Here is a 20,419-nt window from a genome sequence, read left to right as displayed (position 1 = left end):
GGCTATAGTCCATGGGGTCACAAAGAGTTGGACACTACTGAGCGACTTTCACGACACAATGGTATACCAGAAGAATCTGTCAGAAAATCAGAAAGAAATTTCACTGATAAAAATAACCTTTGAGCTGAGATCTGAAGAATGAATAGGAACTAACTAATGATGAAGGGGAGGAAAAGATTTCAAAAAGAAAGTCTAGCACATGCAAAGGATTGTGAAAGAAAGGATCACAGTGTGGGGATCCAAAAACCACCAATGTGGCCAGATATAAGAATTAAAAAAGCAAAAATATGAGGATGGAGCCAGACCACACAAGGCTCTGAAAGCCATTTTAAGAATCTGAATACTAAAAAAAAAAAAAAAAAAAGAATCTGAATCCTTAACTTGAAAAAAATGGAAGTCCATTAAACATCTTTAAAAGTGGGTGGGAAGTTGACAATGATGTAGTTAAGACTTGGGCTTTGAAAAGACTGCTATGGCAAGGGCATTTGGAATGAGGCCAGAGTATACGTGGGGTTAAAAGGAGGCTACTGAAGTAAATGATGTGACAGTCAACAGCACCTTGGAATAAGGTGTTAGCAACAGGCATGAATTTCAGAGATGTTTAGGAGGTAAAATGACAGACGGACTGGACAGAAAAGCTGAGGAAGAAACACAAGTCAAAAAAGACTCTGAAGTGTGATGGGGAATGCAGAAGGAAAATGACTTGTTTAATGTAGGTTTTTCTGTGTTGTTATTTGAGTGAGAGAGAGGTGAGCTTTTTTAAAGACAAAAGACAGGTAACCATCGGAGAGGAAAACATCTGAAAAGAGGATTTACAAAAGTACTGGAGAGAATGGAAAATAATATCCAGAGCACAAAAGAACTTCTTAGACACCTCTTCCTCTAAAACAGCAGTTGAGGAAGGGTAGGAGAAAGCTAATCTTACATACACACTCATTTGCTTTTTTTCTTTAAACTTTTGAGAGATACCTGTAGATTCACATGCAGGTCCAAGGAATGATACGGAGAGATCTCACGGACCCTTTACTTAGTTTTCCTCAACAGTAAGATCTTGTGGAACTGTAACTAGGAGACTGATATTCCCACCATCACAAAGATCCCTCCTGCTGCTCTTTTATAGCCATATCCACCTCCCTCCCTCGCCCACCTCCTCATTAACCCCTGGCAACCACTAACCTGTTCTCCACTTCAATAATTTTTGCATTTCATGAAGAATGTTACATAGATAGTCACATGGTATGCAACCTCTGGGGATTGGCTTTTTTCACTCAGCATAATTCTCTGGAGATTCATCCAGGTTGTTGCAATTGTCAAAAGTTTATTCCTTTTATTGCTGAACAGTAATTTCAGAGTATGAATAGACATTGTTTATTTAATCCTTCACTCAATGAAAGACAGCTGAGTTGTTCCTAGTTTGGGGGTATTATGAATAAAGCTGCTATAAATATACACGTGCAGGTTTCTGTCTGAACGTAAGTTCGTTTCGATGGGATAAATGCCCAAGAATGTAAATGTTAGGTGATATGGCAGTTGCAACAAATTTCTTCAGAAACTGTCAAACAGCTCTTCTGAGTGGCTGCACCACTTCACATTCCTACCAGCAATGCCAGAGTGATCTCGTTTCTCCACATACCTGACAACATTTGGCACTGTCACTCTTGAAGTATGCAGTGATAAGTTGTGGTTTTAATTTGCACTTCCTAATGGCTAATGATATTAAGCAATTTTTCCTGTGCTTATCTACCATCTGTACATCTTGTTTGGTGAACCATCTATCTAAGATGACAGAGGATGAGATGGTTGGATGGTATCACCAACTCAAAGGACATGAGTTTGAGTAAGCTCCGGGAGTTGGTGATGGACAGGAAAGTCTGGCATGCTGCAGTCCACAGGGTCGCAAAGAGTCAGACACCACTGAGTGACTGAACTGAACTAACTCTTCTGTCTACATTCTAACTGAATTATATACTTTTTAAATACTGAGTTTTGTTTTGTTTTGTTTTGTTTTTGAGATACCTTTACACATTTTAGATACTCCTCCTTTGTTTGATACATGGTTGGCAAATATTTTGTCCCCACAAAAAATCTGTAGCTTTATCTTTTCATCCTCTTAACATGGTCTTTCACAGAGCAAAAGTTTTTAATTTTATTGTTAAGTTGCTAAGTCATGTCCCATTCTTTCGTGACCTCGTGGACTGTAGCCCTCCAGGTTCCTCTGTTCAGTGTTTCCCAGGTAAGATAACACAGAATTTACATGCACCCAAAATGTGAGGCATAATAAAATTCTCACTAGATAATATTAGCTCCAATTCTTTCCATTTTCCAGAAAGACTGTGTAGAATTGGTTCTAACTCTTTAAACACTGATAGAATTCTCCAGTGAAGCTATGTGGACTTGCAGACTTTTGGGGAGAGTTTAAAAATTACAAATTTAATCTCCTTAAGAGTTAAGAGGACTACTTATTTTATATTGAGTTAGATATGGTAGTTTGCGTTTTAGAGGAAATGGTTTGTCTCAATCAAACTTATGTGATGTACAATTGTTTATGTCGTTGTTCAGTCACCAAGCCGTGTCTGACTCTTTGCGACCCCATGGACTGCAGCACGCCAGGCCTCCATGTCCTTCACCACCTCCTGAAATTTGCCCAAGTTCATGTCCATTAAATTAGTGATGCCATACAACCGTCTTATCCTCTGTCACCCTCTTCTCCTTCTGCCATCAATCTTTCCCAGCATCAGGATCTTTTCTAAAAGATCCTGGCATCAGGCGGCCAAAGTATTGCAGCTTCAGCATCAGTCCTTCCAATAAGTATTCAGGGTTGATTTCCTTTAGGATGGACTGGTTTAATCTCCTTGTTGTCCAAGAGACTGTCAAGAGTCTTCTCCAGCATCACAGATCAAAAGCATCAACTCTTCGGCATTCTGCCTGCTTTGTGGTCCAATCTCACATCCATACATGACTACTGGACTACATGACTAGTAGTTGTTTATAGTATTCTCCTATTATCCTTTCGATGTTTGCTGGGTCTGTAGTGGCAACCCCGGCTCAGTCCTAATATCGATCATCTTGTGTCGTCTCCTTTTTTTTCCAGTCTACTAATTCTTTCCTTTATCCCATCCAGTCTCTTGTTAGCCCATCTAATGAGCTGGGGTTTTTTTTGTTGTAGTTTTTATTGTCTTAGTTCAAAATTTCCTGTTTAGTTCTTCTTTAAATCTTCTATTCCTTAGAAGAGACTATTTATCTCTTGAGATATTCTGTTTTTTGTTTATTTCAAATGTATTCATAATTCCTTGTTGAAGCATTTTAATGATAACTGCTTTAAAAATCTTTCTTACATAATTCAAAGACCTGTAATCTCAGTTTTAGCATAAATTGTCTTTTCTCATTTGAGATTTTCCTCATTCTTGGTTTGATGAGCAATTTTCCATTGACATCTGGATATTTGAGGCATTATGTTATAAGATTCTGGATCTTACTAAACCTTTTGCTTGCAGGTGGCTGCTTCTGACACCCAGTGGAAAGGGGAGGTGCTACCTCATGAAGTCCAGGTTCCACTCTCAGTCTTGACTGACACCTGAGAGGGAAGGGGGACTCCACATCATGCCTTAGCAGGACTGAGAGTCCTGGCTCCTCATTACGCTGCCACTGAGCCTGCTCTCTGGCTGGGTGCAGTAAGAGTGCCTCATTACTGTTCCCCACGTGGCGTCCAGTAACACCATGAAGAGAGAGGGTTCGACATTACAAGGTACTGCAAGTCCTGACTCCCCACAGGCCTCCTTCGATACCACCCTGGTGGAGAAGGGAAGCTGGAAAAGAGTGTCTCTATTGCCAGGTGGGATAAAAGTCCAGGCTCCCCAGGCGCCTCCACTGACACAGCAGGGGTGGGGGCCTCAATACTGCTTGGTTGGGATGAAAGTCCTGGCTCTCTACTTAGCCTCTGACACCATAGAGCAAGGAGGATGGTTCATCACAACCTGGTGAAGGCAGAAGTCTCGGCATCCCACTAGGCCTTTGCTGGCATTGGAGAGGACGGGGTCACAGTTCTTTATGTGGTATTTGGCTGGAGTAGGACTGATTAGAGTAGTTGAAGTAGTTTTTATCTTGCTGCCCCTCTCTGGTCCTTTGCCTGGAGAAAACACACTTTGGTGGTGCATTTTTGTTTGTGCCTAGTGGTGTTTGCAGGTTACCAGCTTCTTCAGCTCAAGCTGGGATATACAAGGTAAAAACAAAACCCATGGAACTTAAAACATCATGTTGTTTCTTAGGTCTAAGGTCCCTTCCTCTCTCCACCTTTCAGAGTCTTACATGTGTTCTACCTGTAATGTCCAGAGTTTTCAGTTGTATGCAACAGGAAGATCAGTGGAAAATACTACTCAATCTTCCCAGAAATGGAAGTCTTCCACTTGTCCTTTAAACAATCTAATTTTTCTACTACTGTCAATTGTAATCTAACATTAAGCATTTTATAACTATAACCTGTTTCTTTTGCAGCTGAGTTCTAATCTATCATTCCACTAAAACATAACATTATTTAATTACTAAATTACATTTTGCTGTCAGTCACCGTGCACTTCAGCATTTGTATTTTCTGAATTCTCTCCCTTTCAAATAAAACTACTCAATGAATGGGATACATTTCTACCACCACCCCCACTTCAATAGCTATGTTTGGTTTGGATCCAAACAAATGTGATCAAAAGATTAACCAAATATATCAATTCTTAACACACTTATAAAAGTCATGGACATGTTTTGAAATATTCTTAACTAGTTCTTAAGATGAATAATTGAGAAGGATGTCTAATAATTTGTTTGGTTTTTCCTTTTCACTAGAGCCAGCCTGGTTACTATCTAGATTTCTAGTCACATTTTTCTTTCAATTTCTAAATTTCTTTCTAATTTGAGGTCTACATAATTTATTAACTAAGATCCATCTACATATCTCATAAGACTGGCAGAAACAAGGATACTTTGAATAATCACTTGCATCTAACCTGAAGCACGGTGTTCCATTCACCTACTTACATTTTCCTATACTACATTCAGAAATTCAACCAAAATACATTGGTCGCCCTCTTCCTACCCAATTATATGCCAAGTACTGTGCCTGGGTCTGGAAACACCAGTGTGAAGAACACCAGCACTGTCTTGCTCTTATATTCTTCTGAAGCTTCCTGAGACAGTGGTATGGCAAAGCAATGCTTCTCAGACTTTTCTACCACATAACTGAAGCATTGAGAAGCCTACAGAACTCAAGATGGGAAAGTCTACTCAATCTTCTATTTATCCTTAAAATTCAAAGTAATGTAACTAGGAAATTACTAAATTTGTCTTAATTTTCTTCACAGCACTTATTATAAACTGAAATTTTATGTTCATATGATTATTGCCTGACTCTTGTCCACTAGAATATGAACTAAGAGCAAAAATCTACTTGGTTCACTACTCTATTTCCTGTACCTTGAATAGGGCCGAACATAAAGAGCATTTAATAAATATTTGTTGAATAATTATTGAATAAACAAATGAGAATCATGGAAATTCTCACTTTTATTTCTTATATAAGAAATCAAACTCTTATTGTCTTCAGAATGTACTTCTACGAAGATAAAATATAAAAGCTTTAAAAATAACCTATCTCAGCTGTCCTATTCCTGATACTTTGTTCTAACATGTAGCCAATTAAAATTTCTACTCTAAGAGCTTAACATTTACATACCCTTTTTTTTAATATAAATTTATTTTAATTGGAGGTTAATTACTTTACAATACTGTATTGGTTTTGCCATACATCAACATGAATCCGCCACGGGTATACACGTGTTCCCCATCCCGAACCCCCCCTCCCTCCTCCCTCCCCGTACCATCCCTCTGGGTTGTCCCATTGCACCAGCCCCAAGCAACCAGTATCATGCATCGAACTTGGACTGGCGATTCGTTTCATATATGATATACATATTTCAATGCCATTCTCCCAAATCATCCCACCCTCTCCCTCTCCCACAGAGTCCAAAAGACTGTTCTATACATCAGTGTCTCTTCTGCTGTCTTGTATACAGGGTTATTGTTACCATCTTCCTAAATTCCATATATATGCGTTAGTATACTGTATTGGTGTTTTTCTTTCTGGCTTACTTCACTCTGTATAATAGGCTCCAGTTTCATCCACCTCCGTAGAACTGATTCAAATGTATTCTTTTTAATGGCTGAGTAATACTCCATTGTGTATATGTACCACTGCTTTCTTATCCATTCATCTGCTGATGGACATCTAGGTTGCTACCATGTCCTGGCTATTATAAACAGTGCTGCGATGAACATTGGGGTACACGTGTCTCTTTCAATTCTGGTTTCCTCAGTGTGTATGCCCAGCAGTGGGATTGCTGGGTCATAAGGCAGTTCTATTTCCAGTTTTTTAAGGAATCTCCACACTGTTCTCCATAGTGGCTGTACTAGTTTGCATTCCCACCAACAGTGTAAGAGAGTTCCCTTTTCTCCACACCCTCTCCAGCATTTATTGCTTGTAGACTTTTGGATTGCAGCCATTCTGACTGGTGTGAAATGGTACCTCATTGTGGTTTTGATTTGCATTTCTCTGATAATGAGTGATGTTGAGCATCTTTTCATGTGTTTGTTAGTCACCTGTATGTCTTCTTTGGAGAAATGTCTGTTTAGTTCTTTGGCCCATTTTTTGACTGGGTCATTTATTTTTCTGGAGTTGAGCTGTAGGAGTTTCTTGTATATTTTTGAGATTAGTTGTTTGTCAGTTGCTTCATTTGCTATTATTTTCTCCCATTCTGAAGGCTGTCTTTTCATCTTGCTTAGACTTTCCTTTGTTGTGCAGAAGCTTTTAAGTTTAATTAGGTCCCATTTGTTTATTTTTGCTTTTATTTCCAATATTCTGGGAGGTGGGTCATAGAGGATCCTGCTGTGATTTATGTCGGCGAGTGTTTTGCCTATGTTCTCCTCTAGGAGTTTTATAGTTTCTGGTTTAAGTTTAGATCTTTAATCCATTTTGAGTTTATTTTTGTGTATGATGTTAGAAAGTGTTCTAGTTTCATTCTTTTACAAGTGGTTGACCAGTTTTCCCAGCACCACTTGTTAAAGAGATGGTCTTTAATCCATTGCATATTCTTGCCTCCTTTGTCAAAGATAAGGTGTCCATAGGTGCATGGATTTATCTCTTGGCTTTCTATTTTGTTCCATTGATCTATATTTCTGTCTTTGTGCCAGTATATACCCTATCTTAAGGTTCCTCATGTTTTCAGTTAGTGTAGGTTTAAAAAAATTCCCTTAAAGTCTTAGGAATTCTTTGTATAATATTTAGCTGGAAAAAAGAGTGGGGGAAAAGGGAGTAAAATATAGGCAGAAGTTGGTGACTGGACAGGTGTTCAGTAAGAAATCAGGTGACACTGAAGATGGTGCTATCAGTTTGGCTAATGGAACATGTGAGGAACAATCTGATTGCATTCTAGCATCCCCACTGATCAGTAAAGGTTGATCACCAAGCTGACTAGACAGATACTCCTTTCCGTATCTTGTTTACTGAACTACACAAATTAAGATTACCTGCTTACGCTAAATTAGTCAACTGGGAAGCTCTAAACTTGCTCTATCCAAACAACAGCCACCAGCCACATGTGGCTCCTGACACTTGAAATGTGGCTAGACCGACTGAGGAAATGTAAATGTAGGATATGAAGCAGGACTAAACACAAACTTTATTGTTTTGGTAGAACTAAATTTCACTTTAACCAGTACATTGTATAAATTATTGTATTTAGTAGTGCCATGTGTTCCAGAAAATTTTTAATTATTTTTGTGGCTTTCATCATGTTCCCATTGCACAGCACTGCTCCGGGAAAATGGTCCTCAACTGGGGATAATTTTGTCTCCTGAGAGGTATCTGGCAATATCTAGAAACATTTTTGGTTGTCACAACTTGGGAGTGCTACTGCATCTCATGGGCAGAGGCCAGGGATGTTACTGTACATTCTACAATGCACAAGATGACTTTGTTATGGAAATAAATCATATGGAACTACCACCACCTCCATCACCACCACCCAGTTCTCTTACCAGAATACAACTGAAAAAAAAAAATCTATTACCTAAGGAAGTAAATGGCCCTTCATGGATCACAGCATTCTTGGGGTGAAGGGGCTTGCATAACTCAATGAAGCTATGAGCCATGCCATGCAGAGTCACACAAGAAGGACAGATCATATTGAAGAGTTCTGACAAAACATGGTCCACTGGAGAGGGGAATAACAAACCACTCCAGTATTCTTGCCACAAGAAGCCCATGAACAGGATGATAAGGAACCCCATCAACAGTATGAAAAGGCAACATGACATGACACCAGAAGACAAGCCCCTAGGTCAGAAGGTATCCACTATGCTACTGGGGAAGAGCAAAGGGCAATTACTAATAGCTCCAGAAAGAATGAAGCAGCTGGGCCAAAGTGGGAACGACACTCAGTTGTGGATGTGTCTGGTGGTGAAAGTAAAGTACGATGCTGTAAGGAACAATATTACATAGGAATTTGGAATGTTAGGTCCATAAATCTAGGTAAACTGGACATGATCAAGGAGGACATGTTAAGAGTGAACATCAACATCTTAGAAATCAGTGAACTAACATGGATAGGAATGGGTAAACTTAATTCAGAAGACTATTATATCTACTACTCTAGGCAAGAGTTCCTTAGAAGAAATGGAGTGGCTCTCATAGTCAACAAAACAGTCCAAAATGCAGTGCGTGCATGGGAATTCACTTCAGTTGTGTCCAACTCTTTGTGACACTATGAACCATAATCCACCAGGCTCCTCTGTCCATGGAATTCTCCAGGCAAGAATACTAGAGTGGTTTGCCATTTCCTTCTCCAAGGGATCTTCCTGACTCAGGGATAGAACCTATGTCTCTTATGTCTCCTGCATTGGCAGATGGTTTCTTTACCACTAGCACCACCTGGGACTTGCTTGAAATCTCAAAAATGATAGAATGATTTCAGCTCATTTCCAAGGGAAATCATTCAACATCACAGTAACCAAAGCCTATGCCCCAACCACTAATGCTGAAGAAGCTGAAATTGGCCAGTTCTGTGAAGATCTACTAGATCTAAGACCTTCTAGAACTAACACCAAAAAAGATGTCCTTTTCATCACAGGGGATTGGAATGCAGAAGTAGAAAGTCAAGAGATACATGGAATAACAGGCATGTTTGGTTCTGGAGTACAAAATGAAGCAGAGCAAAGGCTAACAGAGTTGTGTCAAGAGTACACACTGGTCATGGCAAACACCCTCATCCAACAACACAACAGACGACTCTACACGTTGGTATCACCAGATAGTACCAAAATTCAGATTGATTATATTCTTTGTAGCCAAAGATGGAGAAGCTCTATACAGTCAGCAAACACAAGACTGGACTGACTGTGGCTCAAATCATGAGCTCCTTATTGCAAAATTCAGACTTATATTGAAGAAGGTTGGGAAGACCACTAGGCCATTCAGGTATGACCTAAATCAAATCCCTTATGATTATACAGCAGAGGTGAAGAATAGATTCGAGGGATTAGATCTAGTAGACAGAGTGCCAGAAGAACTATGGATGGAAGTTCATAACACTGTACAGGAGGCGGTGACCAAAATTATCCCAAAGGGGAAAAAAAAATGCAAGAAGGCAAAGTGGCTGTCTGAGGAGACTTTACAAATAGCTGAGAAAAGAAAAGAAGCGAAAGGCAAGGAAAAAAGAAAAGATGTATCCAACTGAATGCAGAGTTCCAGAGCATAGCAAGTAGAGATAAGGCCTTCTTCAATGAACTATGCACAGAAATAGAGGAAAACAACAGAATGAGAAAGACTAGAGATCTCTGCAAGAAAAGTGGAGATATCAAGGGACTATTTCATGCAACGATGTGTACAATAAAGGACAGAAATGGTAAGGATCTAACAAAAGCAGAAGAGATTAAGAAGAAATGGCAAGAATACACAGAACTGTACAAAAAAGATCTTAACGACTTGAATAAACATGATGGTGTGGCGACTCACCCGGAGCCAGACATCCTGGAATGTGAAGTCAAGTGGGCCTTAGGAAGCATTAGTATGAACACAGTTAGTGCAAGTGATGGAATTCCAGCTGAGCTATCTAAAATCTAAAGTACTGCACTCAATAGATCAGCAAATTTGGAAAACTCAGCAGTGGCCGCAGGACTGGAAAAGGTCAGTTTTCACTCCAATCCCAAAGAAAGGCAATGCCAAAGAATGTTCAAACTACCCTACAATTGTGCTTATTTTACGTGCTAGCAAGGTTATGCTCTAAATCCTTCAATCTAGGCTTCAGCAATATATGAACTGAGAACTTCCAGATATACAACCTGGATTTAGAAAAGGCAGAGGAACCAGAGATCAAATTGCCAACATTCGTTGGATCATAGAGGAAGCAAGGGAATTCCAGAAAAACATCTACTTCTGCTTCACTGACTATGCTAAAGCCTATGACTGTGTGGACCACAAGAAACTGTGAAAAATTCTTAAAGAGATGGGAATATCACCATACCTATCTTCAGATAAACCTGTATGCAGGTCAAGAAGCAATAGTTAGAACTGGACATGGAACAATGAACTGGTTCAAAATTGGGAAAAGAGTATGTTAAGGTTGCATATTGTCACCCTCCTTATGCAACTTCTGTGCAGAGTACATCATGTGAAATGGCAGGCTGGATGAATCACAAGCTGGCATCAAGACTGCCAGGAGAAATATCAACAACCTCAGATATGCAGAGGACACCACCTAATGGGAGAAAGTGAAGAGGAACTAAAGAGCGTCTTGAAGAAGGTGAAAGAGGAGAGTGAAAAAGCTGGCCTGATCATGGCAAATAGAAGGGGAAAAAGTAGCAGTAGTGACAGATTTTATTTCCTTGGACTCCAAAATCACTGCTGATGGTGACTGTAGCCATGAAATTAGAAGACACTTGCTTCCTGGAAGACATTTATCCATGACAACTCTAGATAGCATATTAAAAAGCAGAGACATCACTTTGCTGATGAAGGTCCATATAGTCAAAAGCTATGGTTTTTCCAGTAATCATGTACAAATGTGAGAGTTGGACCATAGAGAAGGCAGAGAGTCGAAGAATTGATGCTTTTGAATTGTGGTGCTGGAGAAGCTTCTTGAGAGTTCTTTGGACAGCAAGGAGATCAAAACACTCAATGCTAAAGGAAATCAACCCTGAATGTTCAGTGGAAGGACTGATGCTGAAGCTCTAATACTCTGGCCCCATGATACGAAGAGCCGACTTACTGGGAAAAAAAAACCCTGATGCTGGGAAAGATTGAAGAAAAAAGGAGACGGGGGCAGGAGAGGATGAGAGGGTTAGATAGCATCACCAACTCAATGGACACAATCTAAGCAAACTCCAGGAGACAGTGAAGGACAGGGAGCCTGGCATGCCGCAGTTCATGGGGTTGCAGAGTCAGACGTGACTTAGCAACTGAACAACAACAAAAGGAAGTAATGACAGTGTTTGGGAGGGAAAATAGGGTGATGGTCGATGTCAACAGAAAAGGCTTATGTGTAAGATGAAAAATCTGAGGTCACAGAAGGAAGCTGGTATGACCCTAAAAGTCAAAAACAAAAAAATGAGGAATACATTTTCTTTTACTGTTTAAGTAAAGGAAAAAACTATCATCGACGAAATGCATATGAGAGTAAGTTAGACATCTCAGGTAGTCAGCATTAGAAACTCTTGCAACAATTTAAGGAAGGAAATCCTAGGGCCTTAAGCTAAGAAGAACCAATGGAATAATTATCCCTTAATATCTTAAAAGCATTCTTTAAACATCCTAATCATATATAGCATATAAACATATTTCAAGAATGATAAATAAGCGTCATGATGTGTTTAAATAAAAATAAAAGAGATAACCTTTTTAAAATTAATCAATAGTCTCAAATAAGATTAGACCAAGTCACAAGCCAAGGCTGAAAAAGGCTTTTAGGCAGACAATGTTACCTTTCTGTGTCAACTGTCTCCTGGTTTTTCACCCATCTAATGCTTGGAGTAGGAAGTCCTGAAGCAACACATGGCAACACTGCACTCTGACCAATGACTCTGATTAAGGAAGAAGGTTGTTTCAAAAATACCAAGTTTGATGTGGCACCAGGATCTGAAAACAAAATTAAAACAAAAGAAAATGTTTAAGAGTCTGTGTGGCTTTATACAACGAAATAGTTTAAGCAAAAATGACAGGAAAATTCCATTTAAATTAGCAAGCATTTCTTAATAATTCCCGTGTACACAACTTTGTCCAAGGCTCTCTGGGAGGCTTAAACATGTTTAAGTCATAGCTCCTGCTTTCAGTGTCCTTACTAGTTACCTAAGTGAAATCTGACTTGAACCCCCTTCATTTTAAAAGATAACATAAGGAAAATACTTCATAAGTGGTACAAATATGAAAAAGACTGAGCAAGCTCAGGACCTTAGTATCCTCATCACTCACAGAGATATTGTAAGAGGTTTCCTTTCTTTTCCTTCCCTATACCTATATGCTACCTCTAAAAATCTTTGAGCTTCATCTATTTAACTTGCTCACTGAGACAGTCACTCCTTTAATTTCTACAATGGTGCAACTATCAAGCTACCACTATATGTGTATTCACACTTTAGAGAGTCACCCTCTTACAGGCATATGAAAAGATCATACTCCTGGGGTAGAAGATAGGGTTATCTGTTAGATGGGGTGATAGTTCTAGTTTTTTTTTAAATTGGAAGATAATTTTTCACAATATTGTGTTGGTTTCTGCCACACATTAACATGAATAAGCCATAGGTATACACATGTCCCCAGCCTCTTGAATCTTCCTCCCAACTCCCACCCTTCTAGGTATCACAGAGCACCAGCCTAAGCGCCCAGCATCAGAAAGCAATTTCCCACTGGTTGTTTTACATATGGTAATGTGGGAGTTGGTGATGGACAGGGAGGCCTGGCGTGCGGCGATTCATGGGGTCGCAAAGATTCGGACACAACTGAGCGACTGAACTGAACTGCATGAATATGTTTTCACGCTACTGTCTGAATTCATCCCACCCTCTCCTTCCCCCACTGTGTCCATAAGTCTGTTATCCATGTCTGAGTCTCCACTGCTGCCCTGAAAACAGGTTCATCAGTACCATCTTTCTACTGTTAAGTTTTTTTTTTTTTTTTTTATTTTTAAACTTTACATAATTGTATTAGTTTTGCCAAATATCGAAATGAATCCGCCACAGGTATACATGTGTTCCCCATCCTGAACCCTCCTCCCTCCTCCCTCCCCATACCATCCCTCTGGGTCGTCCCAGTGCACTAGCCCCAAGCATCCAGTATCGTGCATCGAACCTTGAAAAGAAAGACTGTTCTCAGGCAGAGATGAGATTCTTTGCTCCAAACTCTTAGGAAAACATGTTCTATAACCATTTTGACAACCACCAGAGCTGGCTTTAAACTTGTGTAACTAATCAATGACAGTTCTGTAGTCATGGTAACAAAACACTGTCTAATAGTTCAGCACAACTCTTCAGTGAACATGCTTTGAAAGCCAACCAATGAGTTTATCCAATGCCTCTAAAAGTTATTAGCCATTCAGTGGTGGAATCCCTTGCTTCTAAGGCTGACATTGTTCTCATCTCTGTAACCAATGATAAAACATGTTTCTATTACTGACATCAACCCATCCCAGTCTCCTAACCAACACACTAAGAACAATGTCTTTCAAAAAATTTTATAGGAGACTGTTGGTTTAGTCGCTAAGTCATGTCTGACTCTTGTGGCCCCATGGACTGTAGCCTGCCAGGATCCTCTGCCTATGGGATCCTCCAGGCAAGAATATTGGAGTTGGTTGCCATTTCCTTCTCCACAGGATCTTCCTGACCCAGTCTCCTAACCAAGAACAATGCTTTTCAAAAAATTTCACAGGATATTAGCAGTCTGCATTATTCAAGATGACTATGCTTTACAAACATAGCTCTCCCTTAGGTAAACAAAACAATCTGTATTTTTTGTTTCAGATATTTCATGGTGGTTCATCTTTTGACACCAAGAATCTTATTTACCTCAACCTGGTTTGGAGGATTTGTGATTGATAACACAGATTCAGAGAAAAAATATCACCTCTGTCTGCCATGAAATAAGACCTCTTCTATATAAAAGCAAGTCAGAAAGTAGGTTGGAAGACATTGCTATAGAGCACTAGTTCTTTCTTTTCCTACCTTGAACTAGGACTTCCCTGGTGGCTCAGACAGTAAAGCATCTGCTTATAATGCGGGAGACCGGGATTCAATCCCTGGGTCAGGAAGATCCTCTAGAGAAGGAAATGGCAACCCACTCCAGTACTCTTGCCTGGAAAGTCCCATGGACGGAGGAGCCTGGTAGTCTACAGTCCATAGGGTTGCAAAGAGTCGGACACAACTGAGTGACTTCACTTTCACTTTCAAGTTTTTATTGAAACAAACAAATCTGTATATTTATTGGCTTCTGTGTGCCAATTACCATTCTCAGTAGCAGACAAAATTCTCTGCCCTAGTTGAGCTTACATACTAATAAGGGGAGAGAGACAACAAATAAAAGATATAGTGTGTCAGATGGTGATATATTCTCAAGTGAAATGCAGGGGGAGAAAGCACTGGGGCAGAAATGGAAGACTGTTGTCTTGAACAGTGGTCAAGGAAGGCTTCACTGATAAATGATATCTGAGCAGAGAGGTAAGACAGTGAGTCAAGCAGAGCTATCTGAGGGAAGAGGATCCAGGCAGAGAAAACGATAAGCAGAAAGACCCTAAAGCAAGAGCATGTTTGCAGTGTTCTAAAAATGTCAGATGCCAACAGTCACACAGTGAGGGAGAGATGGGTATGAGATGTAAGAAGATAGATGGGGAGGGAAGTGGCATTAGGATTATACAAAACCTTACAGTCCAAGGGCTTTTAACATTTACTCTGAGATGGGAAACTATTAGGAGGCTTTGAGCAAACATGTGACATGATCTAATAAACATCTTAAAAGAGAACTGTGGCTGCTGAGCTGAAAATACACTGAGGAACAATAAGGACAAGAATGATGATGACAAAGAAAGAAACTGCATTAAATAAAAAATCGGTTCAAGGGCCATCAGGAATACTCTCAAGAGTGGTTGCTCATAATGTTGGCCTCCCTTTGCAAGCCAATCCATGGGCTAAAAAAAACTGTACACAATCATTATATATTTATATATATATATGTATATATATATATATATAAACTGTCCAAACAAGGTAGGAATGGTCCAATTATATTCATAAACTCAGATTTGAAATATAAGAAATATGAAATACAGCAGTTGGAACAGAAGGTAAAAGGTCATGAAACACCAAGAAGTTACAGGGACTATGATGAGCCACAAATGAGAGGATGGCATGAGAAAGCAGAAGTTACACATTTGAGAAAAGACACACAAAACAGATTATGAGGAAAGCCAGTAAGGGCAGCAAGAATGAGATCCCAGAAAAAGAAGGAAAGACAGAGAGAAGAGCTAAGTTGACATAAAACGAGGGAGCATTATGAAGACCTCTGACTCACCAGTATCTCTAGAGCTGCTATATTAACAGTTACTATTCTGCCCATCCCTTATATGAACTAGCCTTAGTAAGTCTGTGATTCTTATAACTAAAAAGACTTAACTATCACAAGGAGGTATGAGAACTGTAAAAAGTATATTACTGGAGGAGACAGAAAAAGACAGAGCTTTGACAAAAGACACAGAGCTAATGTTTGTTTAGCCAAGAAGAATGCCAAAGATACTGACTGTACTTTATTGCTTCGTAAATATTTACTGACCAATCTATTCACTAGAGACGATCTTTCCGGTATGTTTTCTTCTTCTCTCTCCCTGCAAGAAACTGAAACTCTTTACGCTGGCATTAATATGTCATACCACACCTGTAACCATGTTTATTTAAAAAAATTCTAACAGGACAATTTTTACCCATTAACAAATATAAAACCATCAATCCTGATAATGAATTAATACCTGGAAGAACTTTTAATTCAGCTTCCTCACTATACTTTGGTGGCCCTCCACTTTCAACCATGCATCGATAGAGTCCCCCATCTCCTTCAGTTGCGTTGCTGATAACTAGCATTCCGCTTGGAAGTTTGATAACTCTATCATCCAGAAGAAGAGGCTGTTTGTTCTGTTCCCATCTCACAAATGGGACCAAATCTGCATTAACTTCACAATTCAGAACCGCACTGTTCCCAACGTAAACTGAAGAAGGCTCTGGTTGGCTGGCAAATCTTGGAAGACCTGGACAATGAAGAAAAGGAAAAAAAATAAAATGTAGTTAAATATTACTTTAGTCATGAAACCAGGAGCAAGTTAGCCTGTTTGGCCACAAGTATAGTGGAACCAGGTTTAAAAAGAAGGTCCATGGGTCAGGAAATTGGCTACATACAGGGATACAGATAAGTGAATAATGTACTAGGAATTACTGGAGTCAGATTCCTCATGGTTGAAAAAACAAGGTACAAATATCTATATATATACATTTCACCTATAGTTATTACAAATATGTACGCACACACACACATCCTAGCTCTGTCCAGAAAGAGCCCAGAATCAATCTTACTCCAGTAACAATGAATATATATGGTGACCTGATCATGATTTCTAAAATACTATTCTCCACCTAAAGGAACTAATGCTTCTTGGATAAATGGCTGATTCTAGGACTACAGTATGGAAATATAAGTCTGGAACACATTGTGACAGAAAGTAAGGAAGTACCCAAAGACTAAAACGGACATAGCCAAAGGACACAGAAGTCAGACAAAAGGAGTTCCCTCTGGCTAACTCTGGGATAATGATGATTAATGCAGCAAAGAATGAAGAATGGATGCTAAAACTACTAAGTGAGAGTTGGAAGAGGAATAGGGATGTTGATAGAGTATCAAATTATATCTTCTCCAAATACTTAAAAGTACAAAATATTTATTAACTTTTGAGTAGAGAGACATAGTACAGACAATCTTAACCAAGTAACAGAAGCTAACACTACCAGTAATGGAACAAAACACCACATGCTTTCTGATATGATGCACTAAGAATACAGCATCACTTCTGTGACATTCCTCCCCAAAATGCAAAACCTGAATCCATTCATGGAGGAAAACTAGAAAATTCAAAAGAGACAAGGATGAACTGAATAATGATATGAGATTGTCAAAATCTAAAGAGAGAACGACTAAGTACTAAACTTGTAATCCAGGACTGGAAAGGAAGAGGGATGCTGGGGCAGAGTTTTCGCTTTTGCTTTTTCTGCTATTAAGAACATTACTGAGATAACCAGTGAAATCTGAATTGTACCTATCAATTAAATGATAGTATTTTTTATTAAGGTTAATTTCCTAATATCAATGGATGTTTACTAAGGTTCTTGTTTTTAGGAAATATAAACAAAAGAATTCAGGCTGGGGTAACATTTGCAAATCACCCTGAATGAGTCAGAAAAAATTTTATGTGGGTATGCAGATATTAGATGATAAGGCAAATTTGGTAACATGTTAACAATTGGGTAATAAGAGTTTAGAATATATGAGATTTCTTGGTTTTGTTCTTGCAACAATTCCACAAATTAGTAATTATTTCAAAATAAAATATTAACCAAAAAAATAGTCATAAATACTCTGCAGATGCCACAGAATGTAACGGTTAGGAACAGATATAGAGAACAAATTAGTGGTTATGGGAGGCAAATATGGGGTGTGATACAACGGAGGGGGAGGTACAAATTACTGAGTGTAAGACAGGCTCCAGGATGTACCGCACCACACGGGGAATACAGACAATCATTTTTATAATGACTGTAAATGGAAGTGAAAGTGCAAGTCACTCAGTTGATCTGACTCTTTGCGACTCCATGGACTATACAGCCCATAGAATTCTCCAGGCCAGAATACTGGAGAGGGTAGCCTTTCCCTTCCCCAGGGGATCTTCCCAACCCAGGGATCGAACCCAGGTCTCCAGCATTGTAGGTGGATTCTTTAACAGCTGAGCCACAAGGGGAGCCCAAGAATACAGGCATGGGTAGCCTATCCCTTCTCCAGCAGATCTTCCTGATGCAGGAATTGAACTGGGTTCTCCTGCACTGCAGGCGGGTTCTTTACCAACTAAGCTATCAGGGAAAGTAACCTCTAAAAATTATATAAAAATGAGGCCAGAGCCTCTCTTGGCTTGGTCCACCTCTTCCTTAAGGTGTTCTTTCCATTCTTTCTTCAATAATCTTGTTTTTGCCAAGGGGAAAAAAAATTGTATAAAAATTAAAAAAAAATTAAGTGACTTTAACATGCTCAGACTGCAACAAAATGTTTCTTTAAAGAAACATTTCCTTAAAGAAACAAATTAAATTATCAGAAACATAATTTCAGGTTTTCCAGTTCTATGATGGTCAATTACTCCATATGGAAATAATACTCTTAAAAGTGTCTAACCCTGCTACAATTTTTTATCTTTTTATTTTAAGAGGACTTTTGAAGGAAAAAAATAGACATAATTAGCCAAATATCTACTTTTCAGAAATTAGAAAATTTGAAGAATTAACAAAGATAAACACAGAAACTAATAAAACAGGAAAAGGGAATCAAATAAAACCAAGAACCAGTTCTATTTTTAAAAAGTCAAAATATTCTCCCTCCTGTGCTCTCATGAAAATGAGTAATTTTTAAAAATACAAACCCACAACAACATATGTGGAGTTGGCAGACAAGAGATTTCAAAAAGTTTCTGGATAGGGAAAGCAGATGGAGAAACTCGTAACTGACATATCGAAGCAGAAAATGCTGCGGCTTCCTGTGCTCACAAGTGGGAGACCAGTTTGTCCTACTGCCTCTGGAGAACTGCAGAAGGAGAGTGGGAGTGAGATATGAGGTTGACACGATGGGATTAACAGTGTCTGTATTTAGACTACCCAGTCATCCCACCTTCGGGCACAAAATACCCACAGCTAGAGTACTGCACAGACAGTCAAAGAAAAATTTCTGGTGTGCAGAGATGAGACAGCCCAGGGAAAATGACCTCTCACATTTAATTCTATGAGCTATCAACTTAGTAGGTTTTCAAAAGTTCCTCTTCTTTATTTGACTTGGCCAGTTTCTATTCCTTGCAAACAAAGAACTCTAATCAATAATCTTTCAAAATGGCAATGCAGCAGCATCCTTTTTTTTTTTTTTTGGCAACATTTTAAAAAAGTTTAATTGAGCTACAATTTATATACCTTAAAAGGTACCATTTAAAGTACACAATTCAATTGTTTTTAGTATATGCCCAGTTTTGCAACTATCACTATAATCTAATTTTCAAACACTTTCATCATCCCCGAAGAAACTTTGTATTCGCTTGCAGGCATTCCCATTTCTTACACTCACCCCTTTCCCACCCACTCCATGCCCTTATTCCTCCCATCTCCAGTCCTAGAAAACCACCAATCTACCTTTTGTTTGGTTCTATATATTTGCCTATTCTGGACATTTCATATATATAAAGTCATATGATATGTGGTCTTCTGTGAGTGACTTATTTCACTTATCACACTGCTTTTAAGGTTTATTCATGTTACTATATACAGTGACTGACTTTATTTTTTTGGGCTCCAAAATCACTGCAGATGGTGATTGCAGCCATGAAATTAAAAGATGCTTGCTCCTTGGAAGGAAAGTTAGGACCAACCTGGACAGCATATTAAAAAGTAGAGACATTACTTTGTCAACAAAGGTCCATGTAGTCAAGGCTATGGTTTTTCCAGTAGTCATGTATGGATATGAGAGTTGGACTATAAAGAAAGCTGAGCACCAAAGAATTGATGCTTCTGAACTGTTGTGTTGGATAAGACTCTTGAGAGTCCCTTGGACTGCAAGGAGATCCAACCAGTCCATCCTAAAGGAGAGTCCATCCTGGGTGTTCATTGGAAGGACGGATGTTGAAGCTGAAACTCCAATATTTGGCCACCTGATGTGAAGAGCTGACTCATTTGAAAAGACCCTGATGCTGGGAAAGATTGAAGGCAGGAGGAAAAGGGGACGACAGAGGATGAGATGGTTAGATGGCATCACTGACTCAATGGACATGGGTTTGGGTGAACTCCGCAAGTTGGTGATAGACAGGGAGGCCTGGCGTGCTATGGTTCATGGGGTCGCAAAGAGTCGGACACAACTGAGCAACTGAACATATATATATATATATATATCTCAGCACTTCATTCCTCATTATTGCTGAATAATATTCCATATATGAATAAACTATATTGTAGTTATCCATTCATCACTTGATAGACATGTAAGCTGTTTCTACTTTCTGGCTATTACAAAAAATGCTGCTATGAATATTCATGTACAAACTATGTGGACATATCT

General features: G+C 39.1%; 1 protein-coding gene across 7 annotated transcripts in view; it reads right to left on the bottom strand.

Annotated features, from left to right (window-relative positions):
- Nucleotides 1-20,419, bottom strand: part of NEO1 (neogenin 1) — a 239,690-nt gene that overhangs the window by 142,291 nt on the left and 76,980 nt on the right. For all 7 annotated transcript variants that reach the window (XM_010809028.4, XM_024997933.2, XM_005211432.5 and 4 more), the window contains exons 3-4: nt 16,044-16,319; nt 12,019-12,172 (exon numbers count right to left, since the gene is read on the bottom strand). In XM_010809028.4, the coding sequence (XP_010807330.1) occupies nt 12,019-12,172; nt 16,044-16,319 (430 nt within the window). The remainder of the gene's footprint in view (nt 1-12,018; nt 12,173-16,043; nt 16,320-20,419) is intronic.

This window comes from Bos taurus, chromosome 10 (genome assembly GCF_002263795.3).
Source record: "Bos taurus isolate L1 Dominette 01449 registration number 42190680 breed Hereford chromosome 10, ARS-UCD2.0, whole genome shotgun sequence".
Taxonomy (NCBI): Eukaryota; Metazoa; Chordata; class Mammalia; order Artiodactyla; family Bovidae; genus Bos; species Bos taurus.
The sequence above is the reverse complement of the archived record's forward strand: the minus strand, read 5'-3'. Positions and strand labels throughout refer to the sequence as shown.